This window comes from Hyla sarda, chromosome 3 (genome assembly GCF_029499605.1).
Source record: "Hyla sarda isolate aHylSar1 chromosome 3, aHylSar1.hap1, whole genome shotgun sequence".
NCBI classification, from domain to species: domain Eukaryota; kingdom Metazoa; phylum Chordata; class Amphibia; order Anura; family Hylidae; genus Hyla; species Hyla sarda.
Window position 1 is genome coordinate 162,593,073 of NC_079191.1, and position 18,915 is coordinate 162,611,987.

General features: G+C 40.3%; 1 protein-coding gene across 1 annotated transcript in view; it reads left to right on the forward strand.

The window, feature by feature from the left end:
* Positions 1-18,915, forward strand: part of LOC130361842 (probable cation-transporting ATPase 13A5) — a 218,814-nt gene that overhangs the window by 134,111 nt on the left and 65,788 nt on the right. Inside the window, exons 19-23 of the mRNA XM_056565409.1 lie at positions 4,284-4,408; positions 7,345-7,508; positions 11,178-11,306; positions 12,174-12,253; positions 18,374-18,416. Coding sequence (XP_056421384.1) covers positions 4,284-4,408; positions 7,345-7,508; positions 11,178-11,306; positions 12,174-12,253; positions 18,374-18,416 — 541 coding nt within the window. The remainder of the gene's footprint in view (positions 1-4,283; positions 4,409-7,344; positions 7,509-11,177; positions 11,307-12,173; positions 12,254-18,373; positions 18,417-18,915) is intronic.

Consider the following 18,915-nt stretch of genomic DNA (forward strand, 5'->3'; position numbering starts at 1 on the left):
GACACCTTATCTTTATACTGCAGGTCCATATGGTTACAAGGATACCTAATTTATATACTTACATTTTACTTTACTACCTAAATATAACATTTTACTCTTATTTACTTCTTAAAAATGTACTGGCAGCTGTATGCTACAGAGGAAAAAAAAATTAATTTCTTTTTTTGTGTTGTCCACTGTGCTCTCTGCTGACACCTGGTGCCCGTATCAGGAAGTGTCCCCATGGCAAACCTATGTTGCTCTGGACAGTTCCTGACATGGACAGAGGTGTCAGAAGAGAGCACTGTGGACACCACAAAAAAAGAAATAAAAAAAGTAAAGAATTTTCTCTGTTGCATACAGCTTCTAAAAAGTACTAAAAGGATTAATATTTTTTTAATACAAGTAATTTTCAAATCTGTTTATCTTTTTGGCACCAGTTCATTAAAATAAACAAAAAAAGTTTAAGGGGTCATATATTTAGAAAGTAAGGAAATAAAAATACAAAAAAAAAAATTGTTGTCAGGTGTACAAGATGTATAACTGATAACTTTTTTTCTTGCACCGAACTTACCCTAAAAGGGTCAAAGTACAATCGACAACATCTGGACCAAACGGGTCCCATTGACTTTGAATGGGGTCTATCAGGTTTCTGTCAGTCTGCTGCTTGCAGTATTTTTTTCTCTTCTCAAACCCTAATATTTGAATGGACTTTGCTAGCAGAGCTCCTCTAATTGGAGCTTAAAGGGGTACTCCGGTGAAAACCTTTTTTCTTTTAAATCAACTGGTGGCAGAAAGTTAAACATATTTGTAAATTACTTCTATTAAAAAATCTTAATCCTTCCTGTACTGAATACTACAGAGGAAATGGTTTTCTTTTTGGAATGCTCTCTGATGACATCACGAGCACAGTTGTCTCTGCTGACGTTAATATAATAATAATAACGCTTTATTAATTTTTGTCCTTAGTGGGATTTGAACCCAAGTCCCCAGCACTGCAAGGCAGCAGTGCTAAATGCTGAGCCACCATGCTGGCCTTAGCATACATCTGCTATTCATCTGCTATGCATGGTTGCTAAAATGGACAGAGATGTCAGCAGAGAGCACTGTGCTTGTGATGTCATCAGTGTTCCAAAAAGAAAGGAATTTCCTATGTAGCATTCAGCAGCTAATAAGTACTGTAAGGATTAAGATTTTTTAATAGAAGTATTTTACAAATATGTTCAACTTTCTGCCACCAGTTGATTTAAAAGAAAAAAGGTTTTTACCGGAGTACCCCTTTAACACTAATGTGAACCCAGCTTAAGAAATGTCTGTATCTGTTACTGACTTGAGCCCTTGTCTTGTAGGATATGTTTCAGAAACACAGCATTTCAGGAAATGTAATTCATTGCTGAGTCATTTTTTATGTTATTTCCTCATTTCCTTTTTTAAATAAACAGTGTAAAGTTCATACCATGCTACTATGACAGAAACGGAGCAATTTCTGTTGCTTTTTATTTAAGCTGTTACTGAATCAGACCATAAATCAATAGTCTCCGAAAACCACAGTGACACAAAAGTCAAAGGTTATAGAACCTGAACAACCTTGTATTAACAGACAGACCAATGATCAAAACAGATCATAGAAACTATAACACTTGACTTTTATTTAGTAATAATAAATGGGGTGTGAATACAAAACAGTACTGTACATATATGTTATATGTTAAATGATGGCGAAGCCTCCCAATTCTATAGTATCGAAGACATTCAAGTCCTATTGGGTCCTGAGACTCCTGATCAAAAAAATGTGGATGTTGATTATATATACAAATGAAGAAAGGCAAATATAAAGGGAGTTTGCATACTTTTTGTCCCCCACAACCCCTTCTCTCCCTGACATTTGGAGTGTCTGCCTCCTTACAGGGTGGTTCCAGCCTTGTTGATGGCCCTTTACTGAAATACAGTAAGAGATATAATAATAAACTGGGGAGAGAAAGGAAAGATAGTCCTGGTGAATGATGAACAATTGTCCATGCTTTAGGATAGAAGGTCACAAATAGCCTTATTAGCGCCAGATAAAAAATGTCTCAACTGTTATTATCAAGATACACAATCAAGTATCATAGCTGTACTAATTTTGACAAGGTTTCACAAGTTTTCAATGGGATCCCCTCATTCATTACATACATGTGTGCACACAACCCCATCACAGCTCCTGATAAATGACAGCTCTCCATGCTGGGTCAAACCACTTAAACAAATCAGTGTAGTGTGGGGAAGTCTGGGTGATGATGATACAATGATACTCCTGGGCACAAACCTTTCCCATCAATTAACCCCTCAACAGCCCTCCAGTGCAGTCCCCCTTAAATATGTAACGGGAGATATGCTACAGTGGGTATGGCCATATAACCAATCAAAGTGCTCAACAAAAGTTGAGCTGTAAAGGATCCATTTAAAGAGTCATCATACTCCAAATAGTAGAAGGTGTAGGAGAGGCTCTAGACAGTTGAAAGTCAATAAAGCCCGATCTAGCCAGATAGTCACCTATGCCCTTGGTGACAAAAAAAAGTGGCAACAAATAATACTAAGAATTCTGTCGCTCTAGGTCATGGGATAACTGAGGCATACTGTGAACTGGTTTAGTTTTAAATATAAGGATAATTTATTATGTTCAAATAATGAGACACTGAATGACTGGAGGGCTGCAGTGCCCTTGTCCGACGCTTAAGTCAAACCAATAAACAGTTACAATATACGTAAAAATGAAGATTGATACATGATTAGTAAAACAAAAATGTAAAAATAATAAAATAATGGTATTAAAAATAAGGTGCTTAGGCTGTATTCAGATTAAATGCAGTACCGGTACTTCCATAGATAACATGAGGGTGGAATTGAGAAAGATGTAGTAATAATACTCTCCTGTATCACCCAAGTATAGTCAATAGTAACACAAATAGATATAAAAGGCAAAATAGCAGAGCTCAAACTTGAAAAAAGTGTGTGCCTGCAAGAAAGTGTAGATAAATGTTGCATTTGAAGGGTTTATGTAGATAACACTTATCAGAAGTCTAGGCTATAATAACTATGATGATAACTGTGATAGGCCATTATAACTGTAGAAATCTGTTAACAAATGTGGTCCCAGATTTCACAGTAAAAACTCACAGGTATATAACCAGGCACCCACACTAAAATAGGTACATATCATCCAACCAAATACTAACAATATTAATATTTATGGTAATCACATACTAAAAAGAAAATGAAAGACACAGTGAACCTATGAAGACAACAGTTTACTCGGTAGACTATGTATGGAAATCTAAAAGATATGTTTAAAGTACTACAATAGTCAACATTTCGACCATGGCAAAGGTGTCTGACAGTGCATGGTATTTTCTCTCAGCAGTCCCATTATTTTATTTCTCACTGTGTATCAGAAAGGGACCGTCACCGAGGATGGGGCCACCCTGTTAAGGAAGAGGGCATTCCAAAAGACAGGGAATAAAGGGGTTTTATTTGACAAAATAGCCTGTGCACACCTTTCTTCTTTGGTTTTCTTCATATGTACATATAATTAACCTCTGTGTTGTTTTTGACAACACTCAATGTGACATGAATATCTACAATACCAAATTAATGAAAGGCTTCAGTGCAATTTTGTATATGATATAGGTGTATTGTGTGATAGCCATGCCCTGTTTTTAATTAGTGTAAAGTTTTTTTTTTTTTTTTTTTTCCCCCACCCCCAAGCTTTATAGTTTCTATGATCCTTTTATGGAGGACTATTAATACAATAATGTAAGTTTATTACATGTTTTTGTCTTGCCATACACATGATATATTCACCCCTAAAGTTTACCTTTTACCCTAATATTCTGCACTATGTTAGGGCAGCATAGTACTGGGACAAGTCTGTTTTTTTCACTTCAAACAGCACAAACAATATTGTGACCTTTGGCACAAGCAAAGAATGCTGCAAGCCCATAGTAAGTGTGTAAGTGTATTCTCCTGAACAATAAGTTTGTCAAACTTTGAAATTGTAAATTTGTACACTTGAAGTATTAAAAAAAAAGTTTTCCTTACTGATGAAGTGCTTCCTTGATTGAAATGGGGAACCAGTGCCGATGACTTCATTTCCAGGTTTTTTTTTTTTTTTTTGTATTTCCTAACAGTTATATAATTTTTTTTTTAAATGGTCTACTCCTTCCTAGACAATTGTCTGTATATGGTGCTCTACAATGTATACGTTTTTCTGAATTATGATTTTAGTTATAATCTGGTTTTTAATTTTAAGAACTCTTTCTTTTCAGAGAAGAAGTGGAGAATGAGCTTCAGTTTCTTGGCTTTTTGATAATGGAAAATAAACTCAAATATGAAACTAAACCAGTCCTTTGTGAACTTAGAACTGCAAACATAAGAACAATCATGGTCACAGGTATTGTGAAGAGACAGGATAATTATTTGCAGAAATGCGAAAATGTGAAATGCGAAAATGTCACAGTTGAAACATTGCATCTGTTTTCCAGTAAAAAAAAAATAAAAAATGTATTCGACACAGTACAGTAAAACAAAAACTTTAATTCACCTCCCACATATTCTCAGGTACAGTAACCCCCCGACCTACGATGGCCCCGACATATGATAAAATCGACATACGATGGCCACTCAGAGGCCATCGCATGTCGATGTCAGCATCGACATACGATGCTTTTATATGTCGGGGCCATCGCATTAACTGCTATCCGACAGCGCAAAATGCTTAAGCTGCTGTCGGATAGCAGTTTAATGTGCCCCAGCAGGTTCGCTTACCTATTCCCGCTGCTCCGGGTCCACTTTGCGATCCTCCGGTGACTTGCGCATCTTCTCCAGGGTCCGGGCCTTGCTTTCCGGCGTCGTTATTACGTCACTACGCACGCCGCGCCGAACGCAGCAGCGTAATAACGTCACCAGAAAGCGAGGCCCGGACCCTGCAGAAGATGCGCAAGACACCGGAGGATCGCGAAGAAGACACCGGAGCAGCGGGACAGCATCGGGAGCCCCTGGAACAGCAGCGGGAGCGGTGAGGACCTGGTGCGGAGCGGCGGGGACAGGTATGTACAGCTTCCTATACTTTACATTGCACGGATCCCTCAACATACGATGGATTCGACAAACAATGGGTCGTTTGGAACGAATTACCATCGTATGTTGAGGGACCACTGTATTGGTGCCCAGTCTTCATGAAGCTGCAGATGTTGCTCAGCTGCAGATGCCACTGGCCACAATGATGTTCCACCTCAGTCAGTGATTGGCTTAGCAACAATGTGACTTAGTGTCTGTGACGAGGCTAGGTGCCATTATTGGAGGCTACAAGGGATGCAAATTAACGCTTTTTGGGGTTTTTATGCAGTCTGGGCACCAGACAACTTCTTTAATGGCCCTTGGTAATGGCAATTTACTAATGATCAACAGTATAGAGTGTAAAGGCACAAAGTAATATTTAGAAAGAAGCTAATTTTGCCGGGGAAATCCATGGTAGACCTAGACATTTTAGCTGCAGTAAACATTTATAAAGGTATTGTTCTGTTATGAACACCTATGTGCCAATGCTTTATTGTCCAGAGAAGATTTTGAAGCTCTGGTGAGACCTACAATTAACCTGAGGACGGGGCCATTTTTCATCTTTGCACTTTTATTTCTGTTTACTGAGAACAAGCAGGGCTCTGTACACTGAAGACAAGCAGGGCTCTGTTTTTTGAGAACAAGCAGGGCTCTGTGCACTGAGGAAAAGCAGGGCTCTCTATACTGAAGACAAGCAGGGCTCTGGGCACTGATAACAAGCAGGGCTTTGTACACTGAGGACAAGCAGAGCTCTGTGCACTGAGGACAAGCAGGGCTCTGTGCACTGAGAACAAGCAGGGATCTGTACACTGAAGACAAGCAGGGCTCTGTGCACTGAGAACAAGCAGGGCTCTGTACACTGAGGACAAGCAGGGCTCTGTTTACTGAGAACAAGCAGGGCTCTGTTTACTGAGGACAAGCAGGGCTCTCTACACTGAGGACAAGCAAGGCCCTGTGCTCTGAGGACAAGCAGGGTTCTGTACACTGAGGATAAGCAGGGACCTTTGCAGTGAGACTCTATGACACCCCCCGGATCACACAGCAGGATGATTGATAAGCCGGGAGCATGCACAGCGCCATGCTTGTCCTGCCCTCACGTTCTGTAATTGGTCTTCTCATAGAGACATACAGGCAATAGCTGCAGGGACAGCATTTTTACACCCAAATATTTACAAATTTTTTAACCAATGTATATCCCAAATATATATATATATATATATATATATATATATATATATATATATATATATATATAAAGGAAAATCAGGACAGCACTCCAATAACGTGAAAAAAGATAAAATGTATTCCATCAAAACAATGTGCAAAACAGCAGCCAGCCAAAACAAGCAGGGCTCTGTTTACTGAGGACAAGCAGGGCTCTGTGCACTGAGGAAAAGCAGGGCTCTCTATACTGAAGACAAGCAGGGCTCTGGGCACTGATAACAAGCAGGGCTTTGTACACTGAGGACAAGCAGAGCCCTGTGCACTGAGGACAAGCAGGGCTCTATGCACTGAGAACAAGCAGGGATCTGTACACTGAAGACAAGCAGGGCTCTGTGCACTGAGAACAAGCAGGGCTCTGTACACTGAGGACAAGCAGGGCTCTGTTTACTGAGAACAAGCAGGGCTCTGTTTAATGAGGACAAGCAGGGCTCTGTACACTGAGGACAAGCAAGGCCCTGTGCTCTGAGGACAAGCAGGGTTCTGTACAATGAGGATAAGCAGGGACCTGTGCAGTGAGACTCTATGACACCCTCCCAGCTCACACAGCAGGATGATTGATAAGCCAGGAGCATGCACAGCGCCATGCTTGTCCTGCCCTCACTTTCTGTAATTGGTCTTCTCATAGAGACATACAGGCAATAGCTGCAGGGACAGCATTTTTACACCCAAATATTTACAAATTTTTTAACCAATGTATATCCCAAATATATATATATATATATATATATATATATATATATATATATAATGGCATTTTTGACATTATATAAAACATTTTTGTTAACAACAGGTACACTTTAAGTGTGATGAAACATCACTGAGAATTCTGGTTCCAGGTGCAAGTATTGCAATAACCTTGCCAGGCTGATAGTACTGTTATTTTAGGGTTATATTATTGTTGCAGGATATAGATAAAAGGGAGAGCACACTCAGCTCAAAATGTTATTCCTAATGCCTCCATACCTTTGCAACTAAATACATTACACAGCACTCTTGGTTTATAAATCTGCTTTTAACATTAATATGCAAATACACATTTTCTGAAAGGTGACAACCTTCAAACGGCTTGTACAGTGGGACTGGACTCTGGAATGGTACCTGATTCTTCCAGATTACTCATGCTGGAAGCCAATGAGCCTGATGGAGGAGAAACAGAATCATTTACAGTCCAGTCAGTGGAAAGCAACAGAGACAAATCACAAACACAAAATGTAAGTCTTGTGCATGATGGTACTGTGGAGACAACAACTTTTGGTCTATGTGAATTCCGCCTTAAAAAAATAATTAAAATCTAGTTTTGAAGAAAAGAAAGAAAAAAAAAAGAAAAAAAGAACCATACAACTTTTCACCCTAAAGAAAATTCCACCTTAAAGGTGTACTCCGGCGCGCACTTTGTTAATTTTATCCCGTCCGGGCTGCAAAATAAAAGAAAACACACTTTCTCTTACCTGCCAACGAGCCCCCGGAGCTCCGGTACACTCCGGTACAGGTGTTCGGTCACTGGGCTGTATTCTTCTTACTTCCTGTTAGCCCGACACGTCACACGGAGCTTCAGCCTATCACCGGCCGAGGCGGGACATCGCTGCGGCCGGTGATAGGCTGAAGCTCCGTGTGACGTGCCGGGCTAACAGGAAGTAAGAAGAATACAGCTCGGGGACCGAACACCTGTACCGGAGTGTACCGGAGCTCCGGGGGCTCGTTGGCAGGTAAGAGAAAGTGTGTTTTCTTTTATTTTGCAGCCCGGATGGGATAAAAGGAAAAAAGTGCGCGCCGGAGTACTCCTTTAAAGGAATGTTAGTACGTAAGGCGTATGTGGAACAATAGTAATTTGCTTTGTTTTATAGTAGGTCAGCTAAAATGTTAGGTGTATTGCACAGTTCCAGGTGATGTAAGTTTTATGGTCATTTATGTTTAATTCAATAGACCTGTGCAATAATAAAGATCCTAAAATGCATCTGTATTAGGCTAGGATTCCACTTGTTTTTTTGTGCTGAGTTTTTTTAGATAAAAAAAAACCCCAGAAAAAAACACCAGTGCTAGGCTAGGTTTCCATTTGTTTTTTTTTTCTGGCAGTTTTTGGAAAACTGTCACCGCAGTTTTTGAGCCAAATTCTGAAGTGGATTCATAAGGGAGGAGAGTATAAGTTCTTCCTTTATATTTCCCATTCCTTTTGAATACATTTATGGCTTTGGCTCAAAAACTGCATTGGCAGAGATCCAAAAACTGCAAGAAAAAAAACCTATCCCAATAGTGCAATTTCCTGCGTTTTTCTGGCGTTTTTTCATTTGTGTGGAAATTGCACCTTGGCAATTTGTTGGGTACCAAAAAAATAAAAAATAAAATAAAGGATGCAGCAGTGATGGAAAAAATTTTATTAAACAAAATGTATATATTTTATAACAACATTTTTATTTTTTAATAAAGAGTGCGTGTTTCATTTTTTTTCTCTATTTTTTTATTTGTTTAGGTAGTACTACTACTCCCAGCATGGAACAGACTGTTCCATGATGGGAGTAGTAGTACCTGTAGTAATAGACATCTCGCCCCCTGTCAGTCTGACACCCGATGCGATTGTCCATAATATAGCAGAGATGCGGCTGTATACAGCGCTCACATCTCCGCTCTGTACTCCGGCCAGTGATGTGAATAGAACACCATTCATATTTTCCGCCCAGAGCTGTGATTGGCCGGTTGGTTGAAGCCAGTGAGTGGCTGGAGTACAAAGCAGAGATGCAAGTTCTGTATACAGCCGCTCTGCATCTCTGCTATAGACAGGACGATCGCAGTGGATGTCAGTAGTGATACCCGCTGCGATCTGTTCTTTCCTGCAAGTACTACTAATCCCAACATGGAGCACACTCTGCTCCATGCTGGGAGCTGTAGTACTTGCATTAATAGACAGATCGAAGCGAGTGTAACTTCTGAAACCCGCTGCAATTTGTCTATTAATGCAGGTATTACAGCTCCCAGCATGGAGCAGAGTGTGTTCCATGTTGGGAGTAGTAGTACTTGCAGTTAAGGAAAGATCACAGCGGAAGTCACTCCTGACCTCCCGCTGTGATCCTCCTGTATAATGTATAGATGCAGCAGCCGATCTTCTCTGGACCCCTGCACAGCTGCATATATACACATTTTCATATATCCCACAGAGAGCTGTGATTGGCTGGAACCATCTGGCCAATCACAGCTCTGCGGGAAATATGAATAGGTGTATATATAGTCAGTGCAGGGGACCATAGAAGTGCGGCTGGCCGCATTTATACATTATACAAGAGTATCGCAACGGCGATCTGTCAATTGGTAAAGGTACTACTACTCCCATTATGGAACAGTGTGTAAAACGTAAAGAAAAAAAGGGAAAAACACACACACACACACACTATATTTTTATTATTGTCGGCTACATTTTTTGGTCCCCACCCTCTAACATAAATTGATCCCTGTTTAAAAAGTAATAAAAATTTTGTTATAAAAAAGATACATTTTGTTAGATTATTATTATTTTTTTAATGGTACCGTACAAAATTTTATTTAAAAAAGGTATCTCCATCACTTTTTTGGATCGCTTAAGTCCAAAAAAGAATAAAAACTGCCTGCAAAAATGCCAAAGTTAAAACCATAGACTTCTATGGGAGAAAAACACTACAATTTTGACAAAAAAAAACACCAGTAGCTCAACATGCTGCGATTACCAATCATATAAAAAACGCAAAAAAAGAGTGAAAAAACTTTAAAAGGATTAAAAAAAACGCCAAAGTGAAAACGCCAAGTGGAATAAGAATTTTGCGATTTCTCATTGATTTACAGCTAACATCTGGCTTTAGCGTTTGTTGGCCAAAAAAAGCCATGCAGCAGAATTGGTGTTTTTTCTTGGCGTTTTCCCCCCAAAAAAACAAGTGGAATTCCAGCCTTATGGCCATGTTAGACAGGTCTAAGCTTTGAACTGATAAGACGCAGTCACAGGAAGAATTCATGGGCATAGTATCCACAGTGATTCACAGGTGAAATCTTATCTGTTTATTGTGTTTCCCTTTCAACTTGTTCTCCACCTGGCCCAGACTTAGATGACCATGGCCCAAATTTATCAAACTGTATGAGAGAAAAAGTGGAGCGATTTTTCCACAGCGACCAATAACAGTTCAGCTAATGATCTGTGGTAAAGGGAAAGCTGAGCTGTGATTGGTTGCTGTGGGAAAATCTCTCCACTTTTTCTTTCACATAGTTTGATGAATCAGGGCCAATGTCTTCTGACAACTGTATTTTGCTGCACATACTTTTGTGGCCTCTCGCTTTTGCAGCATCCTCAACAATCTATAGCAACTCAAATCCCACATAAACTGTCATATTGCTGTTGCCACCAGTTCAGTGTCGGCTTTTGCCCATTGTGCCCCCTGTACTGTACCTATTTGCAGTCCAATTCCACCAAATACTATACTTTAAACATAATAGTACTTAAGGATCTGGATGAAGATAAACGTTTGTGTATAACTACAAAAATGGTGGGCCCTAGACCAAAGCAAAAAAATTAAATAAATTCAGACCCCAGATGAGGCATCTAAATTAATTCATACTACAGATCAGACCAAAAGACTAACCCTTCTCTAATACACACTACTTCCTATGGATCCCCTCTCTGCTTTGCATGTCCATCCTCTCACATAGACTGCTCCCCATGTTTCCGTCTCTCACAGACTGTCCATACTTCCCTTTATTACCTTCCAGCACAGGCAGCACTTCTCCTCCTTTGTGGTGCTGTGCACAACTTTCGTTATGTGCCCATGATGTTGCTAAAGGTCCTGTAGTTGTAGTTGCAGTAGGCTAGTATGTGGGAACCAACAGCACCATTTTAAGCCCTCTTTTTTTTTTTTTTTTTTTTTTAGAAAACCAAAATAACTAAAGCCTCTGATATTATTTGGGATTTTAATTCAAGTGTGGGAAAATATTATTATGCAATGAGCGGGAAAACATATGAAGTTATAAAGCAACATTTCCCTACTATAGTACCAGAGGTAAGTGTTTATTTAATTAAATTTTATATTATATGATAATGCCAATGACGTAGAGAATTTAACAGAATACATGTATACTTTAGATGATGTCTTACTGGATGCCTGTTTAACTGGCATATGTTACCTTTTTGAGAAATTATCAAGAGTGCCAACATCTAATAGGAATGTTACGATCACTGTACTGGTCATGTTCAATGTAAAATGAACACATGCTATCCACATACATAGATGGACACAAACCACAGACACATTGACGCTCCTCCTCACACCATGCACCTCATATCTGAGTTTGTGTGTTAAAGGGCCTCTGGGAGTGAAGTTGTCTGGTTGGGGCTGATGCACGCTTAACTCATAAACACGTACCCTGTCTCTAAACATACCCTATATCAAAGCAACCACTACCATATGCATCACTCCATTAGATCATGTTCAACATGAGGGTAAGGGTCTGAAAATTTTGATTAAGCATTTTGGATTCATATTACAACAGTGATGCACATAGGGATGCTGCAGACTAGCTAAACCTGGAACCCTGACATCAGAAGTGGTGGGCAGCTGCAAAAGACCTGAAAGAGACCTCACAAACTTGACACCTACGCAGGTGCCACACAACTAATAAATTGTGGCAGGTTGACATGGGGCAGTGGATGTATCAGTACAGTTCTGAAAATTGTCTGTACAAGCATGTGGGTCATTCTTTCTCCACCCTTGAACTGAACCAACCTAAAGCTAATCAGATATTAGAGCGCAAATGATAATCATTCAAGTCCAAATATGTTATATACAAATGTTATTTGTGAATCTATGTGATCCAATGTTTCACAATATTTCAATCACTTTTTAACTAATTTAGACTTTGTTATGCAGATTCTTCTCAATGGAACTATTTTTGGCAGAATGACCCCAAAGCAAAAAGCTGGCATCATAGAAGATTTGCAGAAAGCTGAGTGAGTTAAAATCTAATAATTTCTATAAAGCCATGTGCTTTACAGCTCCCCAATCTACTGCTTTCACACTGTGCCATTATTGTAATCTCTGACACCCTATGTGATAAGGTACCTGATTTAATTGCCTGACTCCTAACTGCAAAGATATGCAAAATAAATCATCATCTTAGTGTTTCTGGACAGTTTAACACTAATGAAAAACCTGATAAAGGAAGACATTAGCAATACCTGAGTGATATCCTCCTATTCTAAAACCCTCCTTCTTCTAGGAGATTTTATTTCCTAACTAGTGGAGTACCCGGCGTTGCCCGGTTTTTCCTTCCTAATCCTTTTTGGGGAGGAAAATAAACAAAGGAGGAAGCTTTTGACTTCACAACCCGTCCTCATATATTGTTGTCATATCCCAACCCCATATCCCGTCCTCATATCCCGTCCTCATATCCCGACCTCCTATCCCGACCTCCTATCTCGTCCTCCTATTCCGTCCTCCTATCCCGTCCTCCTAACCCATCCTCCTATCTTGACCTCCTATTTGGACCTCCTATCTCGACCTCCTATCTCATCCTCCTATCCAGTCCATCTATCCCAACCTCCTATCCTGACCTCCTTTCCTGACCTGCTATCCCGACCTCCTATCCCGACCTCCTATCCCAACCTCTAATATGTGTACCAGGTATTGAGATATCTCTAGCCCTACGGAAGCTATGTGGGAATATACATTTCCCATTGATTTGCATGGGACTTTAAACAAAAACCCCGACCCTCACAAATGGGGGTAGTTAAGGGTTAAATTAAATTTCCTATATTTTAAGTGGACATATAAGTAACATGTTACCAAGTATTATGGAAATATCTCCAGCCGTTTGGAAGTTATGTAGTAACATATATTTCCCATTGACTTGTATGGGACTTTAAACATAAACCTTTAAACATAAACCCCACCCCTGGCAAATGGGGGTGAGTAAGGGTTAAATCACCTATCCTATGTTTGTTGTTGACATATAAGTAACATGTGTGCCAAGTTTCATGTTAATATCTTTACCCGTTTGGAAGTTTTTGTGGAACATACATGCTTACATACACACACACATTGAGTTTTAAATATATAGATGGCTGGCAACTAGAGATGAGCAAATTTAAAAAAAAAATCCTGAAAAAATTAGTTTCGAGCCAAATTTATTCATGTTGAATTGCTTGTAAAAACATCTATTTGTGGCCTACAGAGAACCTCAATAGGGGTGTACAACACTTTGCTTTGTCATAACACACATAGGGAGTGTGCAGTGATAGTGAAATAATACTGTTATTCAGTATGACATGCAGATCACAGACATTGCTATTAGAATCTCTGCTGCAGAGCACCTGGATGTGTCAGCAGGGAGGCCATATGGCGTCAACATTTAAGAGAAAACAGTTTTTTATTTAATTTTTATTTTATTTGAACTTATTTACACTTTTTGAGTGCCCATTCTGGTGAGCATCAAGCTGGCTGCCCACCGGGAGGCAAGCTACCATTTGTTCCAAGCCGTGCCTCTAAACCCCCTCGTCCACTGTCTTACTCTTTGTGGAACTGCAAATGTTTCATTTAATCAGTTATGGTTCATTGTTATTGCTCCAACCTGTTTCATTGGATTCTTGTGGTAATTCCACAGCTAATAAATGAAGTTGACGACCATAGGGCCGCAGTCTTGAAAAGATGACATTGATTTTTTTTTTTATTAAAATGAAATATTTTGAAATTGTAATTTAAGATTTTGAAATTGAAATTTAAGATTTTGAAATTGAAATTTAATATTACACTCCCAAGTTTTAATGTCCTGGGACCCGGTGTTTACTTTGAATAAATTGTATGGTTTCAAAAGACCAAATCTAACAAGGAGTCACATGTCACATGGCAGCACAGTGACAGAGCCTGGAGGGGGCATCAGTATAAGGAGACCATATAAAGGCTGAATGACACAGCCTGTAGTCGACGGCAGCATGAGGAGACCACATAGTGGCCGAATGACACAGCCTGGAGTTGGTGGCAGCATATAGTGGCTGAATGACACAGCCTGGAGTTTGCAGCAGCATGAGGAGAACATATAGTGGCTGAATAACACAGCGTGGAGGTGGCGGCAGCATGAGGAGAACATATAGTGGCTGAATGGCACAGCCTGGAGTTGGCGGCAGCATATAGTGGCTGAATGAAACAGCCTGGAGTTGGCCGCAGCATGAGGAAACCATATAGTGGCTGAATAACACAGCGTGGAGGTGGCAGAAGCATGAGTAGAACATATAGTGGCTGAATGGCACAGCCTGGAGTTGGCGGCAGGTTGGTTGTCAGGATGTCTTTCAAATGCGGGGAACACTTTAGGAACCGCTTAACAACTAGATTGAACACGTCTGCCATAAAGGGCGTGTGGCTCAGCCCCTTGTCGCAGCGAAGACAAGATGTTCTTCCCGTTGTCAGTCACCATGGTTCCCATTTCCAGTTTTCGTGGAGTAAGCCATGCTCCGATTTCTTTATGAATTACTTTTAGCAGTCCCACCCCTGTGTGACTCCGCTCGCCAAGGCAAACCTTGTGAAGAACAGCGTGACATCGCCGTGCCCTGCATACATGGTATGCTGAAGGGGCACGGAGACTGTGCAGTGGAGGCTGAGGACACGGTGGAGGATGAGGAGGCGGAGTCGCACACTGTCCCAGGACCTGTCCAAGTTGGTGTAGTGGCTGTGCAGGAACCACATTCACCCTGTGTTCCGTAAAGGATATGAATTGTCCCTGATCATAGTTGCAGCTCCAGAAGTTGTAGCTGCCGTGCGCTTTGGTACATACCGATAGGCTCAAGAACTGTCTCACCTTCTCTTCCACATAATTGTGCAGGGCTGGTACGACAGATTAACAGGTACAAAATAGTACACCACTTATATGTAGGTATGATGTATATACTTAAGTAGTCAGAAAAATGCTCTACAGTATGCTTAACAACTTAAGGACCCAGGGCGTACCTGTACACCCTTAGTCTGCTCCCTCTCTATCAACGGCCGGGATCCGTGGCTAAAAGTATGGTGCACTGATCGCTATGCCATGCGCTATTAACCCTCTAGACACGGCGTTCAAAGTTGATTACCATGTCTAAAGTGAAAGTAAACTACTCCCGGCTAGCTTAATCGGCTTTTTGGGGCCGCCGCGGCGAAATCGCGGCATCCCGAACAGCTGGCAGACTCAAGGAGGGTCCTTGCCTGCCTCCTGTGTCGCTGATCGCCGAATGGCTGCTCAGTGCCTGAGATCCAGGCATGAGCAGTCAAGCGGCAGAATCATCAATCATTGGTATCCTATAAGATATCATTGATCGATCTAAAAGATCAATTAGTACAGTATTATAAAGGGGCTATAACACTATAAAAAAAAGTGGAAAAAAAAAGTTCATAAAGATCATTTAACCCCTTCCCTAATAAAAGTTAGAATTTCCCCCCTTTTCCCATTTAAAAAAAAAAAAACCTGTGTAAATTAAAATAAACATATGTGGTATCACCACGTGCTGAAATGTCCGAGTTATAAAAATATATTGTTAATTAAACTGCACGATCAATGGCGTGCGCGCAAAAAAATTCCAAAGTTCAAAATAGATAATTTTTTGTCACTTTTTACATAATTAAAAAATGAATAAAAAGCAATAAAAAAAAAGTCTGATCAATACAAATATGGTACAGCTAAAAACTTCAGATCACGGCCCAAAAAATATTCCTGATACCGCCCAGTACACAAAAAATAAAAAAGTTATAGGGTGAGAAGATGACAATTTTAAACGCATACATTTTCCTGCATCTAGGTATGATTTTTTTCAAGAAGTACAACAAAATTATGTGCTGCGCTCCGGCTGCAAGCTTCCGCATGAGCGCAGTGTCCCAGGGTCCCCGTCTGTCGGCGGGGCTGGGATTCGCACAGCGGGATGTGCCCGCATGCAAATCCCAGCCGTCACTTACCCCGCTCTGCTGCCACTGTAACTCAGCTCCGCCGTGCTCGTCCCCGTCTCCTAGGGCACGCACGCGACAGAGCTCTGAAATTTAAAGGGCCAGTGTGCCCATAATTAGTCTTTGCATCTGACACCACATTATTTAGTTCCTGCACCTCCCACACACCCCTGCCGGATCTGCAGTGCTCATTGTTGAAGAGAAAGCATTCCCATTGCCTGTTTTGCCTACCTGTGTTACCAGACTTCCTTGCTACGTTTTTTGACTATGAACCTTTGCCGCCTGCCTTGACCTTCTGCTCCGTTGACTACGCCTCTGTCTCATCCTCCTGTACCTCGCCTTGCCCTGTGTGGTCGAGCCGTATTGGGGGAAGCGACCTGGGTTTCGCCTGCCGCAGCAAATCCATCATGCTTTGTGGCAGGCTCTGGTGAAGACCAGCGGCACGTTAGACTACGCTCCCCGATACAGTCCGAGTCATCAGCCACACAGGTAGAGGATCCACATCCTGTTCCAGATCGCCCGCATACAGGTGCGTGATGCAAACCTATAAAAGTAGGGCCTCATTTTAATTGTATGGACCTACAGAATAAAGAGAAAGTATCATGTTACTGAAAATTGTACTGCGTAGAAATGGAAGCCCTAAAAATCTACAAAAAGGTGTTTTTTCTTCAAATTTGGTGCACAATAATTTTTTTTCCGTTTTGCTGTAGATTTTTGAGTAAAATGACTGATATCATTACAAAGTAGAATTGGTTGCGCAAAAGATAAGCCATCATATGGATTTTTAGGTGCAAAATTGAAAGAGGTATTATCTTTTTAAGGAAAGGAGGAAATAACGAAACTGAAAAATCAGAAAAACCCCAGGTCCTTAAGGAGTTACAAAAGTATTGGAGTGGAGTAAATCACCAGTCGGTGATTACTTTTGGCTGGCCTTTCACAGTATCTAGGCCCTTGACAGATTAACAGGTACAAAATAGTACACTACTTAGATGTAGATATGTGGTATGCACTTATGACGGGAGGACAATGCGCTACAGTATGCTTAAAAAAAGTATTGGAGTAAAATACCAGCCAGTGAATACTTTTTGCTGTCCTTTCACAGTATCTAGGCCCTTGACAGATTAACAGGTACAAAATAGTACATTACTTAGATGTAGGTATGTGGTATGCACTTATGAGGGCAGAAAAATGCACAACATATTTGTGCACAACACCAGCAGTACACAAGAGTGTACTCCGGGGACAGTCGCAGGTGGGGGTTTGACTGGGGCGGTACACCTGTCAAACCGTAACGCAGGTGTCCTAAGGCGAGCTCAGAGAGGACAGAAACCTCCCGTGGAGCAGCTGTGTACTAAACCCACAATTGCACTCTCTCAAAGACTATTGGGAAAGGACTGCTGGGTATGTATTATACATCTACAGACTAGTATAACCAGCAGACCATTTGTTGTGGAACAAAGACACTGAGTTGTGCTAAAAGCTTCTGCTAAGGTTTCTCCAGCTGAGCCAGCTTGTTCAAACATATGAGGCAACACACAGCTCTCTGCCCCTCTCTGTAATACAATGCTATAGAAAGTGAATGGGAGGTTAATCGCTGCAGAAAGAATTATTTTGTGTGAAAAATGCACTGGTCTCTGTCCACCAGAACACTGAATTGACTAGGAAGTGAAATGCTTCTGGAAATGTTTTCTTTGTGTAACACACAAACTGCTGTCCGTCCTATCACTCTGCTGTGAAATGATGAAGTAACTAGCCAGAATATGGCTGCCGATTATATAGGACTGTGACATCACAGTGGTGACCGGCTGCTGATAGGCTGCATCCTGCACGTGATTTTGGGTCATCCCATCTACCCTTGTTCCCACCTTCCTAGGATTCCTTGCCCCATGTCCTCACATGTGGATCCGCTATTATAGATGCCCTGGAGCCTGGATTGCATTAAGTGGAGTTTAATGAAGTGATTCGCGTGATATTCACATTCGTTGCAAATTGAATTGTTCATGAAATTTTTAACGAATTTGGAATAATCATATTCGATTTGCTCATCTCTATTAGCAATGTTATCATTTTTCATATGCACCCCCATTTTGGTACTTAATTTGATCAAGATAAAAAAGAATGGTACTATGTATATTTAAAATGTTGTTTTAATTTTTTTATTTTAGCTATTATGTCGGCATGTGTGGAGATGGAGCAAATGATTGTGGGGTAAGCCATTTTAGTACAGAGATTCTATACAAGGCATCCAATGTTTGACTCCTTCTAGGGGAAAATACTTCATTATATACAAAAAAATATATATGTATATATATACATATATATATATATATATATATATATATATATATATATATATATATATATATTCATTTTTTTTTTTTTTAAACCAAAAACTTTTTTGTGCATCTTCGTAAAATCAGAGGTATATTCAGAGAAATATTATTGGCCCATCCCAGGCTAGGGGATATGAATCCAATATATAGTGATGTTTATAATGCCAATATATTCATGAATCTTGATTGTAAGTAGCACAAATATGACCACGTCATTTGCATGCACCCAATTCATCCTAATCAAAAAACAAGTAAAAATTTTGTCACCTAGATTATTTTTTTTTTACAGATTTTTTTAATCAGTTTATTTTTCAAACTGTAGTTTGTTATTTTTAATACATTAATATGATGGCAATTGTTTCAGGCTTGTAAGC